This window comes from Pecten maximus, chromosome 18 (assembly GCF_902652985.1).
Source record: "Pecten maximus chromosome 18, xPecMax1.1, whole genome shotgun sequence".
Taxonomy (NCBI): domain Eukaryota; kingdom Metazoa; phylum Mollusca; class Bivalvia; order Pectinida; family Pectinidae; genus Pecten; species Pecten maximus.
The window spans coordinates 23,384,977-23,402,850 of record NC_047032.1 but is presented as its reverse complement, the minus strand read 5'-3'; the positions used below and the strand labels follow the sequence as shown (position 1 = coordinate 23,402,850).

At 43.1% G+C, this 17,874-nt stretch overlaps 1 protein-coding gene across 2 annotated transcripts in view; it reads right to left on the bottom strand.

Moving 5' to 3' along the window:
* Nucleotides 1–17,874, bottom strand: part of LOC117316833 (ubiquinol-cytochrome-c reductase complex assembly factor 1-like) — a 36,874-nt gene that overhangs the window by 17,489 nt on the left and 1,511 nt on the right. Inside the window, exons 2-5 of one of the 2 annotated variants that reach the window (XM_033871613.1) lie at nt 16,108–16,206; nt 15,234–15,344; nt 10,770–10,842; nt 10,241–10,298 (exon numbers count right to left, since the gene is read on the bottom strand). In XM_033871613.1, the coding sequence (XP_033727504.1) occupies nt 10,241–10,298; nt 10,770–10,842; nt 15,234–15,344; nt 16,108–16,206 (341 nt within the window). The remainder of the gene's footprint in view (nt 1–10,240; nt 10,299–10,769; nt 10,843–15,233; nt 15,345–16,107; nt 16,207–17,874) is intronic. The other variant, XM_033871614.1, reaches the window with a different exon arrangement.

The following is a 17,874-nucleotide window of genomic DNA, read 5'->3' as shown; positions in this document are numbered from 1 at the left end:
CAGTAGAGAAGTGATGGGACACTCTCCCTTAACAAGGCCTGTGTACAGTAGAGAAGTGATGGGACACTCTCTCCCTTAACAAGGCCTGTGAACAGTAGAGAAGTGATGGGACACTCTCTCCCTTAACAAGGCCTGTGTACAGTAGAGAAGTGATGGAGACTCTCCCTTAACAAGGCCTGTGTACAGTAGAGAAGTGATGGGACACTCTCTCCCTTAACAAGGCCTGTGTACAGTAGAGAAGTGATGGGACACTCTATCCCTTAACAAGGCCTGTGTACAGTAGAGAAGTGATGGGACACTCTCTCCCTTAACAAGGCCTGTGTACAGTAGAGAAGTGATGGGACACTCTCCCTTAACAAGGCCTGTGTACAGTAGAGAAGTGATGGGACACTCTCCCTTAACAAGGCCTGTGTACAGTAGAGAAGTGATGGAGACTCTCTCCCTTAACAAGGCCTGTGTACAGTAGAGAAGTGATGGGACACTCTCCCTTAACAAGGCCTGTGTACAGTAGAGAAGTGATGGGACACCTCTCCCTTAACAAGGCCTGTGTACAGTAGAGAAGTGATGGGACACTCTCCCTTAACAAGGCCTGTGTACAGTAGAGAAGTGATGGGACACTCTCTCCCTTAACAAGACCTGTGTACAGTAGAGAAGTGACGGGACACTCTCCCTTAACAAGGCCTGTGTACAGTAGAGAAGTGATGGGACACTCTCTCCCTTAACAAGGCCTGTGTACAGTAGAGAAGTGATGGGACACTCTCCCTTAACAAGGCCTGTGTACAGTAGAGAAGTGATGGGACACTCTCCCTTAACAAGGCCTGTGTTCAGTAGAGAAGTGATGGGACATTCTCTCCCTTAACAAGGCCTGTGTACAGTAGAGAAGTGATGGAGACTCTCCCTTAACAAGGCCTGTGTACAGTAGAGAATTGATGGGACACTCTCCCTTAACAAGGCCTGTGTACAGTAGAGAAGTGATGGGACACTCTCTCCCGTAACAAGGCCTGTGTACAGTAGAGAAGTGATGGAGACTCTCCCTTAACAAGGCCTGTGTACAGTAGAGAAGTGATGGGACGCTCTCTCCCTTAACAAGGCCTGTGTACAGTAGAGAAGTGACGTGATACTCTCCCTTAACAAGGCCTGTGTACAGTAGAGAAGTGATGGGACACTCCCTTAACAAGGCCTGTACAGTAGAGAAGTGATGGGGACACTCTCCCTTAACAAGGCCTGTGTACAGTAGAGAAGTGATGGGACACTCTCCCTTAACAAGACCTGTGTACAGTAGAGAAGTGATGTGACACTCTCCCTTAACAAGCCTGTGTACAGTAGAGAAGTGATGGGACACTCTACCTTAACAAGGCCTGTGTACAGTAGAGAAGTGATGGGACACTCTCCCTTAACAAGGCCTGTGTACAGTAGAGAAGTGATGGGACACTCTCTCCCTTAACAAGGCCTGTGTACAGTAGAGAAGTGATGGGACACTCTCCCTTAACAAGGCCTGTGTACAGTAGAGAAGTGATGGGACACTCTACCTTAATAAGGCCTGTGTACAGTAGAGAAGTGATGGGACACTCTCCCTTAACAAGGCCTGTGTACAGTAGAGAAGTGATGGGACACTCTCCCTTAACAAGGCCTGTGTACAGTAGAGAAGTGATGGGACACTCTCTCCCTTAACAAGGCCTGTGTACAGTAGAGAAGTGATGGGACACTCTCTCCCTTAATAAGGCCTGTGTACAGTAGAGAAGTGATGGGACACTCTCTCCCTTAACAAGGCCTGTGTACAGTAGAGAAGTGATGGAGACTCTCCCTTAACAAGGCCTAGCCTGTGTACAGTAGAGAAGTGATGGGACACTCTCCCTTAACAAGGCCTGTGTACAGTAGAGAAGTGATGGGACACTCTCCCTTAACAAGGCCTGTGTACAGTAGAGAAGTGATGGGACACTCTCCCTTAACAAGGCCTGTGTACAGTAGAGAAGTGATGGGACACTCTCCCTTAACAAGGCCTGTGTACAGTAGAGAAGTGATAGGACACTCCCTTAACAAGGCCTGTGTACAGTAGAGAATTGATGGGACACTCTCCCTTAACAAGGCCTGTGTACAGTAGAGAAGTGATGGGACACTCTCCCTTAACAAGACCTGTGTACAGTAGAGAAGTGATGTGACACTCTCCCTTAACAAGGCCTGTGTACAGTAGAGAAGTGATGGGACACTCTCTCCCTTAACAAGGCCTGTGTACAGTAGAGAAGTGATGTGACACTCTCCCTTAACAAGGCCTGTGTACAGTAGAGAAGTGATGGGACACACTCTCCCTTAACAAGGCCTGTGTAATCCCTTAACAAGGCCTGTGTACAGTAGAGAAGTGATGGGACACTCTCTCCCTTAACAAGGCCTGTGTACAGTAGAAAAGTGATGTGACACTCTCCCTTAACAAGGCCTGTGTACAGTAGAGAAGTGATGGTACACTCTCCCTTAACAAGGCCTGTGTACAGTAGAGAAGTGATGGTACACTCTCCCTTAACAAGGCCTGTGTACAGTAGAGAAGTGATGGAGACTCTCCCTTAACAAGGCCTGTGTACAGTAGAGAAGTGATGGGACACTCTACCATAACAAGGCCTGTGTACAGTAGAGAATTGATGGGACACTCTCCCTTAACAAGGCCTGTGTACAGAAGAGAAGTGATGGGACACTCTCTCCCTTAACAAGGCCTGTGTACAGTAGAGAAGTGATGGAGACTCTCCCTTAACAAGGCCTGTGTACAGTAGAGAAGTGATGGGACACTCTCTCCCTTAACAAGGCCTGTGTACAGTACAGAAGTGACGTGATACTCTCCCTTAACAAGGCCTGTGTACAGTAGAGAAGTGATGGGACACTCCCTTAACAAGGCCTGTGTACAGTAGAGAAGTGATGGGACACTCTCCCTTAACAAGGCCTGTGTACAGTAGAGAAGTGATGGGACACTCTCCCTTAACAAGACCTGTGTACAGTAGAGAAGTGATGTGACACTCTCCCTTAACAAGGCCTGTGTACAGTAGAGAAGTGATGGGACACTCTACCTTAACAAGGCCTGTGTACAGTAGAGAAGTGATGGAGACTCTCCCTTAACAAGGCCTGTGTACAGTAGAGAAGTGATGCGACACTCTCTCCCTTAACAAGGCCTGTGTAATCCCTTAACAAGGCCTGTGTACAGTAGAGAAATGATGGGACACTCTCTCCCTTAACAAGGCCTGTGTACAGTAAAGAAGTGATGGGACACTCTCCCTTAACAAGGCCTGTGTACAGTAGAGAAGTGATGGGACACTCTCCCTTAACAAGGCCTGTGTACAGTAGAGAAGTGATGGGACACTCTCTCCCTTAACAAGGCCTGTGTACAGTAGAGAAGTGATGGGACACTCTCCCTTAACAAGGCCTGTGTACAGTAGAGAAGTGATGGGACACACTACCTTAATAAGGCCTGTGTACAGTAGAGAAGTGATGGGACACTCTCCCTTAACAAGGCCTGTGTACAGTAGAGAAGTGATGGGACACTATCTCCCTTAACAAGGCCTGTGTACAGTAGAGAAGTGATGGGACACTCTCTCCCTTAACAAGGCCTGTGTACAGTAGAGAAGTGATGGGACACTCTCCCTTAACAAGGCCTGTGTACAGTAGAGAAGTGATGGGACACTCTCTCCCTTAACAAGGCCTGTGTACAGTAGAGAAGTGATGGACACTCTCCCTTAACAAGGCCTGTGTACAGTAGAGAAGTGATGGGACACTCTATCCCTTAACAAGGCCTGTGTACAGTAGAGAAGTGATGGAGACTCTCTCCCTTAACAAGGCCTGTGTACAGTAGAGAAGTGATGGGACACTCTCCCTTAACAAGGCCTGTGTACAGTAGAGAAGTGATGGGACACTCTCTCCCTTAACAAGGCCTGTGAACAGTAGAGAAGTGATGGGACACTCTCTCCCTTAACAAGGCCTGTGTACAGTAGAGAAGTGATGGAGACTCTCCCTTAACAAGGCCTGTGTACAGTAGAGAAGTGATGGGACACTCTCTCCCTTAACAAGTCCTGTGTACAGTAGAGAAGTGTTGGGACACTCTATCCCTTAACAAGGCCTGTGTACAGTAGAGAAGTGATGGGACACTCTCTCCCTTAACAAGGCCTGTGTACAGTAGAGAAGTGATGGGACACTCTCCCTTAACAAGGCCTGTGTACAGTAGAGAAGTGATGGGACACTCTCCCTTAACAAGGCCTGTGTACAGTAGAGAAGTGATGGAGACTCTCTCCCTTAACAAGGCCTGTGTACAGTAGAGAAGTGATGGGACACTCTCCCTTAACAAGGCCTGTGTACAGTAGAGAAGTGATGGGACACACTCTCCCTTAACAAGGCCTGTGTACAGTAGAGAAGTGATAGGACACTCTCCCTTAACAAGGCCTGTGTACAGTAGAGAAGTGATGGGACACTCTCTCCCTTAACAAGACCTGTGTACAGTAGAGAAGTGACGGGACACTCTCCCTTAACAAGGCCTGTGTACAGTAGAGAAGTGATGGGACACTCTCTCCCTTAACAAGGCCTGTGTACAGTAGAGAAGTGATGGGACACTCTCCCTTAACAAGGCCTGTGTACAGTAGAGAAGTGATGGGACACTCTCCCTTAACAAGGCCTGTGTTCAGTAGAGAAGTGATGGGACATTCTCTCCCTTAACAAGGCCTGTGTACAGTAGAGAAGTGATGGAGACTCTCCCTTAACAAGGCCTGTGTACAGTAGAGAATTGATGGGACACTCTCCCTTAACAAGGCCTGTGTACAGTAGAGAAGTGATGGGACACTCTCTCCCGTAACAAGGCCTGTGTACAGTAGAGAAGTGATGGAGACTCTCCCTTAACAAGGCCTGTGTACAGTAGAGAAGTGATGGGACGCTCTCTCCCTTAACAAGGCCTGTGTACAGTAGAGAAGTGACGTGATACTCTCCCTTAACAAGGCCTGTGTACAGTAGAGAAGTGATGGGACACTCCCTTAACAAGGCCTGTACAGTAGAGAAGTGATGGGACACTCTCCCTTAACAAGGCCTGTGTACAGTAGAGAAGTGATGGGACACTCTCCCTTAACAAGACCTGTGTACAGTAGAGAAGTGATGTGACACTCTCCCTTAACAAGCCTGTGTACAGTAGAGAAGTGATGGGACACTCTACCTTAACAAGGCCTGTGTACAGTAGAGAAGTGATGGGACACTCTCCCTTAACAAGGCCTGTGTACAGTAGAGAAGTGATGGGACACTCTCTCCCTTAACAAGGCCTGTGTACAGTAGAGAAGTGATGGGACACTCTCCCTTAACAAGGCCTGTGTACAGTAGAGAAGTGATGGGACACTCTACCTTAATAAGGCCTGTGTACAGTAGAGAAGTGATGGGACACTCTCCCTTAACAAGGCCTGTGTACAGTAGAGAAGTGATGGGACACTCTCTCCCTTAACAAGGCCTGTGTACAGTAGAGAAGTGATGGGACACTCTCTCCCTTAACAAGGCCTGTGTACAGTAGAGAAGTGATGGGACACTCTCCCTTAACAAGGCCTGTGTACAGTAGAGAAGTGATGGGACACTCTCTCCCTTAACAAGGCCTGTGTACAGTAGAGAAGTGATGGACACTCTCCCTTAACAAGGCCTGTGTACAGTAGAGAAGTGATGGGACACTCTATCCCTTAACAAGGCCTGTGTACAGTAGAGAAGTGATGGAGACTCTCTCCCTTAACAAGGCCTGTGTACAGTAGAGAAGTGATGGGACACTCTCCCTTAACAAGGCCTGTGTACAGTAGAGAAGTGATGGGACACTCTCTCCCTTAACAAGGCCTGTGAACAGTAGAGAAGTGATGGGACACTCTCTCCCTTAACAAGGCCTGTGTACAGTAGAGAAGTGATGGAGACTCTCCCTTAACAAGGCCTGTGTACAGTAGAGAAGTGATGGGACACTCTCTCCCTTAACAAGTCCTGTGTACAGTAGAGAAGTGTTGGGACACTCTATCCCTTAACAAGGCCTGTGTACAGTAGAGAAGTGATGGGACACTCTCTCCCTTAACAAGGCCTGTGTACAGTAGAGAAGTGATGGGACACTCTCCCTTAACAAGGCCTGTGTACAGTAGAGAAGTGATGGGACACTCTCCCTTAACAAGGCCTGTGTACAGTAGAGAAGTGATGGAGACTCTCTCCCTTAACAAGGCCTGTGTACAGTAGAGAAGTGATGGGACACTCTCCCTTAACAAGGCCTGTGTACAGTAGAGAAGTGATGGGACACACTCTCCCTTAACAAGGCCTGTGTACAGTAGAGAAGTGATAGGACACTCTCCCTTAACAAGGCCTGTGTACAGTAGAGAAGTGATGGGACACTCTCTCCCTTAACAAGACCTGTGTACAGTAGAGAAGTGACGGGACACTCTCCCTTAACAAGGCCTGTGTACAGTAGAGAAGTGATGGGACACTCTCTCCCTTAACAAGGCCTGTGTACAGTAGAGAAGTGATGGGACACTCTCCCTTAACAAGGCCTGTGTACAGTAGAGAAGTGATGGGACACTCTCCCTTAACAAGGCCTGTGTTCAGTAGAGAAGTGATGGGACATTCTCTCCCTTAACAAGGCCTGTGTACAGTAGAGAAGTGATGGAGACTCTCCCTTAACAAGGCCTGTGTACAGTAGAGAATTGATGGGACACTCTCCCTTAACAAGGCCTGTGTAAAGTAGAGAAGTGATGGGACACTCTCTCCCGTAACAAGGCCTGTGTACAGTAGAGAAGTGATGGAGACTCTCCCTTAACAAGGCCTGTGTACAGTAGAGAAGTGATGGGACGCTCTCTCCCTTAACAAGGCCTGTGTACAGTAGAGAAGTGACGTGATACTCTCCCTTAACAAGGCCTGTGTACAGTAGAGAAGTGATGGGACACTCCCTTAACAAGGCCTGTACAGTAGAGAAGTGATGGGACACTCTCCCTTAACAAGGCCTGTGTACAGTAGAGAAGTGATGGGACACTCTCCCTTAACAAGACCTGTGTACAGTAGAGAAGTGATGTGACACTCTCCCTTAACAAGCCTGTGAACAGTAGAGAAGTGATGGGACACTCTACCTTAACAAGGCCTGTGTACAGTAGAGAAGTGATGGAGACTCTCCCTTAACAAGGCCTGTGTACAGTAGAGAAGTGATGCGACACTCTCTCCCTTAACAAGGCCTGTGTAATCCCTTAACAAGGCCTGTGTACAGTAGAGAAATGATGGGACACTCTCTCCCTTAACAAGGCCTGTGTACAGTAAAGAAGTGATGGGACACTCTCCCTTAACAAGGCCTGTGTACAGTAGAGAAGTGATGGGACACTCTCCCTTAACAAGGCCTGTGTACAGTAGAGAAGTGATGGGACACTCTCTCCCTTAACAAGGCCTGTGTACAGTAGAGAAGTGATGGGACACTCTCCCTTAACAAGGCCTGTGTACAGTAGAGAAGTGATGGGACACTCTCCCTTAACAAGGCCTGTGTACAGTAGAGAAGTGATGGGACACTCTCCCTTAACAAGGCCTGTGTACAGTAGAGAAGTGATGGGACACTCTCTCCCTTAACAAGGCCTGTGTACAGTAGAGAAGTGATGGGACACTCCCTTAACAAGGCCTGTACAGTAGAGAAGTGATGGGACACTCTCCCTTAACAAGGCCTGTGTACAGTAGAGAAGTGATGGGACACTCTACCTTAACAAGGCCTGTGTACAGTAGAGAAGTGATGGAGACTCTCCCTTAACAAGGCCTGTGTACAGTAGAGAAGTGATGCGACACTCTCTCCCTTAACAAGGCCTGTGTAATCCCTTAACAAGGCCTGTGTACAGTAGAGAAATGATGGGACACTCTCTCCCTTAACAAGGCCTGTGTACAGTAGAGAAGTGATGGGACACTCTCTCCCTTAACAAGGCCTGTGTACAGTAGAGAAGTGATGGGACACTCTCCCTTAACAAGGCCTGTGTACAGTAGAGAAGTGATGGGACACTCTCCCTTAACAAGGCCTGTGTACAGTAGAGAAGTGATGGGACACTCTCCCTTAACAAGGCCTGTGTACAGTAGAGAAGTGATGGGACACTCTCTCCCTTAACAAGGCCTGTGTACAGTAGAGAAGTGATGGGACACTCTCCCTTAACAAGGCCTGTGTACAGTAGAGAAGTGATGGGACACTCTCTCCCTTAACAAGGCCTGTGTACAGTAGAGAAGTGATGGGACACTCTCCCTTAACAAGGCCTGTGTACAGTAGAGAAGTGATGGGACACTCTCTCCCTTAACAAGGCCTGTGTACAGTAGAGAAGTGATGGACACTCTCCCTTAACAAGGCCTGTGTACAGTAGAGAAGTGATGGGACACTCTATCCCTTAACAAGGCCTGTGTACAGTAGAGAAGTGATGGGACACTCTCCCTTAACAAGGCCTGTGTACAGTAGAGAAGTGATGGGACACTCTCTCCCTTAACAAGGCCTGTGAACAGTAGAGAAGTGATGGGACACTCTCTCCCTTAACAAGGCCTGTGAACAGTAGAGAAGTGATGGGACACTCTATCCCTTAACAAGGCCTGTGTACAGTAGAGAAGTGATGGGACACTCTCTCCCTTAACAAGGCCTGTGTACAGTAGAGAAGTGATGGGACACTCTCCCTTAACAAGGCCTGTGTACAGTAGAGAAGTGATGGGACACTCTCCCTTAACAAGGCCTGTGTTCAGTAGAGAAGTGATGGGACATTCTCTCCCTTAACAAGGCCTGTGTACAGTAGAATAACAAGGCCTGTGTACAGTAGAGAAGTGATGGGACACACTCTCCCTTAACAAGGCCTGTGTACAGTAGAGAAGTGATGGGACACTCTCCCTTAACAAGGCCTGTGTACAGTAGAATAACAGGCCTGTACTCTCCCTTAACAAGGCCTGTGTACAGTAGAATAACAAGGCCTGTGTACAGTAGAATAACAAGGCCTGTGTACAGTAGAGAAGTGATGGGACACACTCTCCCTTAACAAGGCCTGTGTACAGTAGAGAAGTGATGGGACACTCTCCCTTAACAAGACCTTTGTACAGTAGAGAAGTGATGGGACACTCTCTCCCTTAACAAGGCCTGTGTACAGTAGAGAAGTGATGGGACACTCTCTCCCTTAACAAGGCCTGTGTACAGTAGAGAAGTGATGGGACACTCTCCCTTAACAAGGCCTGTGTACAGTAGAGAAGTGATGGGACACTCTCTCCCTTAATAAGGCCTGTGTACAGTAGAGAAGTTATGGGACACTCTCTCCCTTAATAAGGCCTGTGTACAGTAGAGAAGTGATGGGACACTCTCTCCCTTAACAAGGCCTAGCCTGTGTACAGTAGAGAAGTGAAGTGATTCTCTCCCTTAAATAAAAATTTTAAAATCAGATAAAGATATGAAAATATTGACTATATTGACGAGTCATATTAGTTGTGTTGTTGCTAATCATGGTATACCCACGGTTGATTCCACTACACTACACTCGCTAAACACCAATTGGTCAACTCAGTGAAAAATTGTCATTTCAATGACATTAATTTATAAATAGAAAGCAATCAATATTACATACTCTTTCAGAATAAGAACTCTTCAGTTTAGAGGGGAAAATATCAAAGATTGCATGCAAGAATATGAGGGTCTATGGAGACATGATTTTGTGACAATCATATAGTGGCGGCAATAGTCCCCAGGTGTTTTAAAATGATTATAATCTATTACAGCAATATTGTGGAGATATTAGGAACAGCCCAGGTGTGGCAGAATGTCATTTATGCATCAATAAACAAATATATAATATCGAAATTGAACAACGAATTGTCAGTGTTCAAATTTGCTGAAATTCCTGATAACTGGCTTTCCATCACTAAGATCTGTTTTAATTGATCGGAAGACATCTCTGTTAGACAAAAGGGTATCAATAATATTCTACTGAAATGGTTGAAACCCAATGATGATGAATTTCTGGAGCACGATTTCAAGATCACAAGCCACCAATGTTGTTGATATGCAGCTTCTATAAAGCATATGATACCTTCAATCTGATTGACTGAAATTCCTGTAGAAAAATGTGATGGAACCAATCAAATACCCTTAAATCAAAATGAAGATTTTTCATCGAGTTGCGCCTCACGGTTGGTAAGTGTAGCATAGTGGTGTGCAATCAACCGCAGGTATCTGACAATGGTTGTTCCTCAAAAGACAAGAATTATCAGCATTTCATGTGGTCGTAACCCACTGACTTACCAAATATGTAGCTCATTTACTAGGAACCAGGTATTAAATGTATCAGGTAGACCGAGAGCTGAAAAATAAAAAGGTCAAGGTCATGTATTACGGGAAACCTTAACAACAACCCAGTCAGGTACTTCTGGGTGAAAACGCAGTACCCAGTTGTTTATATGGAGAAAAAGTGTAAAGTTGTATAAGTTTAATTGGTACATTTTGCATTTAGAGTAAAACAACAAATATTTTTCAGTATGATCAGAATTCTTAACTGAATTAAAACTAAACTGCTATTTATATAATTACATAGCAACATGAACATGTATTTTGACTGACCTATTCAATCCATCAACTTGAGAAAACTATGATTAACAACACATTCATGACTTGGATATATGATGATAGGTTTTGTTTGTACATTGTGCAAATAGATTGAAGTACAGGGGCAGACATCAGACAGAGAGAGATATTACAAAATGAACATACATCTTGTGTGATGGCCTTTGTACCATTAGAGTACAGTAAAATATAAGGACATACGTATACCCACCTTCAATAAACTGACCATGATCTGTATGGTCGGATATACACAACCAGATTCTATATGCTGCTAATTCTATATGCTGAAAAAGAAATATAATGTTTTAGAAGTGAGAAACTTTATTCAATTAAATCATATCAAAATGGTGACTGTATCGAACCTGTAAAATTGAACTCTTACTACGGTAAACCAGATTTATTTTCCAGCTATTAATTTTCGTGATATCCACTTTACAAATTTGTGATATTTAACTTTGATGAAACACTAAATAGGCCTAGAACACAATGGCCAACTTTATTATGACACTTTATGTCATCCTCACCATGACCTACTTTACTATAGCACTATATATATCATCACCATGACCTACTTCACTTCAGTATCACACTTTATTTCTTTCACAATTTCCAGGTATCTTAAGTGTGAAGCTGGTCTTGCGAAATAGTCATTCACCCCACGTATATTATCCAATAACTAGATTTCCACTTCTAATTCTATACTTCGTAGTTGGTCTAGTAATTATATAAGTAATCATGCTTATTTTCCTGACTCCGATTAGGGCAGGACAAAAAACAAAAACAAGAGGCCCATGGGCCTTAACGGTCATCTGACAAACACTTACACTTACAGCAGGGACACACACCCCAATCCAGCATTATTACCATAAATTATTTATCGCAGCCAGTTATGTTTTAGATCAAATTTGGTTTTTATCCATTTAGCTTGTCCAGGAAGAGCAGCATCATAAAGCAAAATTTTAGCCAAGTTCCCATTTTTGGGGCATGCCCCTCTGTCCCAATGGGTCAGACAAGACTCATTTATATCAATTAGGATTGCCTTTCCCCAATGATGTTTCATACTAAATATGGTTGTAATCAATTCAGGCATTAAGGAGGAATTGCATTTTTAAGAAATGTTTAACCTAAGCACTCCTTTTGCCCCATCTTTTTTTCCCCAGGGGTCAAACCTGTCTCATTAAAAAATATGATTGCCGTCACCTTATGTTTCACATCAAATTTGGTTGTAATCCACCAAAAGGTTAGGGAGGATTAGGATTTAACAGCAAATATTCACCAAAGTTCCCCTTTTGGGGCCCTGCCCCTCAGGCCCCAGGGGTCACACTAGCCTCGTTTATATAAAATATGACCACCCTTCCCAAAGGATGTTTCACACCATATTTCGTATTAATCCACCCAAGGGTTAGAGAGAAGTAGGATTTATAGCAAAAATTCACCAAAGTTCCCCTTTTGGGGCCCCGCCCCTCTGGCCCTAGGGGTCAAACCAGCCTCATTTATATAAAATATGATTGTCCTCCTCCAATGATGTTTCACACCAAATTTGGTAATAATTCACTATGGGTGTTAGGAAGAGTAGGATTTTATAGCAAAATTTCATCCAAGTTCCCCTTTTGGGGCCCTGCCCCTCTGGCCCCAGGGGCCACACCAGCCTCATTTATATAAAATATGACCACCCTCCACCAATGATGTTTCACACAATATCTGGTTGAAATCCACCAAAGGGTTAAGGACGAGTAGGATTTTATAGCAAAATTTCATCAAAGTTCCCTTTTTTGGGCCCGTCACTCTGGCCCCAGGGCTCACACCAGCCTCATTTATATAAAATATGACCGCCCTCCCCAAATGATGTTTCACAACATATCTGGTTGAAATCCACTAAAGGGTTAAGGAGGAGTAGGATTTTATAGCAAAATTTCATCAAAGTTCCCCTTTTGGGGCCCCGTCCCTCAGGCCCCAAGGGTCACACCAACTTCATTTATATAAAATATGACCGCCCTCCCCTAATGATGTTTCACACCAAATTTAGTTGTAATCCACCCAAGGGTAAAGGAGGAGTAGGATTTTATAGCAAAATTTCATCAAAGTTCCCCATTTGGGGCCCCGCCCCTCAGGCCCTAGTGGTCACACCAGCCTCATTTATATAAAATATGACCGCCCTCCCCAAATGATGTTTCACAACATATCTGGTTGAAATCCACTAAAGGGTTAAGGAGGAGTAGGATTTTATAGCAAAATTTCATCAAAGTTCCCCTTTTGGGGCCCCGTCCCTCAGGCCCCAAGGGTCACACCAACTTCATTTATATAAAATATGACCGCCCTCCCCTAATGATGTTTCACACCAAATTTAGTTGTAATCCACCCAAGGGTAAAGGAGGAGTAGGATTTTATAGCAATATTCACCTAAGTTCCCTTTTTGGGGCCCCGCCCTTCTGGCCCCAGGGGTCAGACCAGCCTCATTTATATAAAATATGATTGCCCTCCCCCAATGATGCTTCAAACCAAATTTGGAAGTAATCCACCCAAGCGTTAAGGAGGAGTAGCGTTTTGAAAGAAAAAGTTTACGGACGGCGCACGGCGCACGGCGGACGGCGACGGACGAAGCACGATGACTATAGGTCATCCTGACCCTTTGGGTCAGATGACCTAAAAATACAAACGTGTACCCCAATGCAAGGTTGATTTTGGGGTAGATCTAGACTTTAAAAAAAAACAAGAGGCCCATGGGCCTTAACGGTCATCTGACAAACACTTACACTTACAGCAGGGACACACACCCCAATCCAGCATTATTACCATAAATTATTTATCACAGCCAGTTATGTTTTAGATCAAATTTGGTTTTTATCCATTTAGCTTGTCCAGGAAGAGCAGCATCATAAAGCAAAATTTTAGCCAAGTTCCCATTTTTGGGGCATGCCCCTCTGTCCCAATGGGTCAGACAAGACTCATTTATATCAATTAGGATTGCCTTTCCCCAATGATGTTTCATACAAAATATGGTTGTAATCAATTCAGGCATTAAGGAGGAATTGCATTTTTAAGAAATGTTTAACCTAAGCGCTCCTTTTGCCCCATCTTTTTTTCCCCAGGGGTCAAACCTGTCTCATTAAAAACTATGATTGCCGTCACCTTATGTTTCACATCAAATTTGGTTGTAATCCACCAAAAGGTTAGGGAGGATTAGGATTTAACAGCAAATATTCACCAAAGTTCCCATTTTGGGGCCCTGCCCCTCAGGCCCCAGGGGTCACACTAGCCTCGTTTATATAAAATATGACCACCCTTCCCAAAGGATGTTTCACACCATATTTCGTATTAATCCACCCAAGGGTTAGAGAGAAGTAGGATTTATAGCAAATATTCACCAAAGTTCCCCTTTTGGGGCCCTGCCCCTCTGGCCCCAGGGGCCACACCAGCCTCATTTATATAAAATATGACCACCCTCCACCAATGATGTTTCACACAATATCTGGTTGAAATCCACCAAAGGGTTAAGGACGAGTAGGATTTTATAGCAAAATTTCATCAAAGTTCCCTTTTTTAGGCCCGTCACTCTGGCCCCAGGGCTCACACCAGCCTCATTTATATAAAATATGACCACCCTCCCCCAATGATGTTTCACAACATATCTGGTTGAAATCTACTAAAGGGTTAAGGAGGAGTAGGATTTTATAGCAAAATTTCATCAAAGTTCCCCATTTGGGGCCCCACCCCTCAGGCCCCAGGGGTCACACCAGCCTCATTTATATAAAATATGACTGCCCTCCCCAAATGATGTTTCACAACATATCTGGTTGAAATCCACTAAAGGGTTAAGGAGGAGTAGGATTTTATAGCAAAATTTCATCAAAGTTCCCCATTTGGGGCCCCGCCCCTCAGGCCCTAGTGGTCACACCAGCCTCATTTATATAAAATATGACTGCCCTCCCCAAATGATGTTTCACAACATATCTGGTTGAAATCCACTAAAGGGTTAAGGAGGAGTAGGATTTTATAGCAAAATTTCATCAAAGTTCCCCTTTTGGGGCCCCGCCCCTCAGGCCCCAGGGGTCACACCAACTTCATTTATATAAAATATGACCGCCCTCCCCCAATGATGTTTCACACCAAATTTAGTTGTAATCCACCCAAGGGTAAAGGAGGAGTAGGATTTTATAGCAATATTCACCTAAGTTCCCTTTTTGGGGCCCCGCCCTTCTGGCCCCAGGGGTCAGACCAGCCTCATTTATATAAAATATGATTGCCCTCCCCCAATGATGCTTCAAACCAAATTTGGAAGTAATCCACCCAAGCGTTAAGGAGGAGTAGCGTTTTGAAAGAAAAAGTTTACGGACGGCGCACGGCGGACGGCGCACGACGACGGACGAAGCACGATGACTATAGGTCATCCTGACCCTTTGGGTCAGATGACCTAAAAAAAAAGATTCTATTGGTTATAAATTGGTGTTAATTTCCTTGTCTTAATTAAATTAATTGACATACTTTTGTTTCAATTGTGAAATTCATTGAAGTAATATATAAATCACATGTGAAAAAGTTGATTACAGTGTATTGATATTTAACTACAAGATGAAAGAAATAATGTATATCTTTAATTACTGAACTGGGTGATATGTATGATTGTCAGAAGTTTAATCTAGATACATCAAGTAATCAACGTAAGTAAATCTCATACCTTATATGGTACTTTTAAATCTCTGTCAAATCCAAAAGCATGTTTGACTTTCCTGAAAAATGAAATGTTATGAAACTCCTCTGTATCTGCATTTGGTACTTGTTCTTCTGTCTGAAAAATCAAAATGAAAATAAAATATCAGGAACTTAATCGTAGTCATTGTTTCTTCTTCATTGGTCATGTGTTACACACATACACATACTTGCATAAAAAGCAACCTACACATATGTATGCAAACTGGATTGATTAAGTATACTTTATTTATTGATATGTGTATTCTGAATCAAAATTTCTAGCTTTGGACCCATGGCCACGCTGTCTCCTTTGAGATGGTCATGCACACCCTGATCTTTTCTCAAAATTTTATTGAAATCTGATTACTGATTGATTATATAGCCATTCAGGATGAGTAGGCTTTTAACATTGACTTATACTTTGTATGATAGGCACTGTACTAAATTTATAGTGTTGAGAATTTATAGGGTTGAGAATTCAAATTAAGTAAGACATTATATTAACTCTCATCAGCCATAGCTGGTTATAAAAATTCTCATAGATAACAAATTACACAGGGTGAACAAACATACTGTCCACTACCAGGTTCTTCATCATTGTATGAAGCTTTAGGAATGAAGCTACTAGCTGTGCATGTGCTGACAAACTTTGGGGTTACAAAAGTGTAAGATGGGACTAATAACAAAAGACCCTTAAATATTCTTAAAATGGTAATAAATGGTCCGATCCATACCTAGACTTACTCGTCCCAACTCCTGATGGACATTATATATATAATATTGTACAAAGCATATAAAAGTTATAGGTTGAAAGGACCACTATAGTAATTCTGTAATTAATGGCATATAGTTTTAATTACCTTGATTATATTACTTGAACAGCTGACAACAGGAAGATGTGATGGAATTCTCTGTAGAATTTGGCCGCTCAGTAGATTCTGACTTTTGTGTTTGTTGATCTGTTTTGTAAACATAACAAAATTCAACTAGAACTGCAGTCGGCAGGATGTCTGACTAATACTTCCCCAAAATTCCCATGAGTCAAAGGACAACTGGAACTGTTATTCAGAGGATAACTAATTACCCCCAGTAATATATATATAAGATACTCTGTGCATGCCCCCATTTCTGAAAATCCTAGTGATCAGTTACCACCGTCATCAAAATTTTAATTAAAAAATCAGTGGCATGCATATCTACACACGGTCCCTTTAATATTTCTGTAAAGTTTAGTTAAAACAAGAGATTTCTCCCATCATCGATAGATTATTTGATCACTTTTTTATGTGATGGATCTTAAAAAGTTATCCTAAATACAAAATTTTAGAAAGATCCATGCATCCAGCAGGTGTCAAGAAAGAGCGATAAAAAGCAATTTGTGCCAAAATCGAAGAATGCTGTGTGTTGTCAGGGATTTTCCTACAATTTTCCAACTGGGTCCAGGGTCCATTTCTAAGCGACAAAATGTGACATTTGGAAAAACAAAAAAATCGAAATTCATACAAATTTCAGTTTTTCTTTAATTAATAATATTGCCTTTATATTATTTTTTATTTATAATTTTGTTATCTGTTGCTGTTTTTTATTTTTCAAAATTGCCTTAATATAGGTTTTTGTATATAAAACATACTTAATCATTCAAAAGTGACTTCAAAATTGGGAATTTTTCAGTGGCAAATTCTTCTTTTCAATCCAAAAAAGGCACAATTCACAACTAGGCACCAAACGAACCCTACATATGAAATTTGAAAGTGATTCATCAAGTAGTTATCAAGAAATAGGTATAGCAAACTTTCTGCCAAAATCCAAGATGGCCACTTGTTTTTTTACAGAAAGGGGCACAACTGTAAGATATTGAGTTGAAATTTAACAATTTAGTTTTTTTTTTTTTTTTTTGTTTAACGTCCTATTAACAGCCAGGGTCATTTAAGGACGTGCCAGGTTTTGGAGGTGGAGGAAAGCCGGAGTACCCGGAGAAAAACCACCGGCCAACGGTCAGTACCTGGCAACTGCCCCACGTAGGTTTCGAACTCGCAACCCAGTGGTGGAGGGCTAGTGATAAAGTGTCGGTACACCTTAACCACTCGGCCACCGCGGCCCCTAAAAAAATTTAACAAAATGCGGAAGGGCACAACTAGCTATTTATCATAATTATAAGGACTTAGTAGGCCTACTTTGAGAATAACTCTACGAAATGTTGTCAAAATGTCCCAAAAAGAAAAGGACACAACCATATATCCTACATAAAAATATTTCAGGCAGTTAAAAAGAGATCACAGAGGGATCTTGGTGCCATGCATTGAATGGTCTTTTTATTATTGTTCTACATATATATACATGTAACGACTGATTTTTTTCTAATTTTCATTCTTTCCATCCTTTTCCCCTAATAAATTGACAATGAAAACATTCATATGAAATCTAAGAAAGATAGAAGTTTTTCAGAAATAGTGATAACAAACAATTAAAAACTTATAGAACTTATATGTCCCCCACTTTCCTGACAAATATTGAATATTGTAGGTAGATATTTTTGAGGTTAGGAGTTAAAATGTCATTACAGCTCAAACAGATTAATTCTGTGGAGCCAACTGTTAACAAATCTTATAGTTTTTTCACAGAAACAG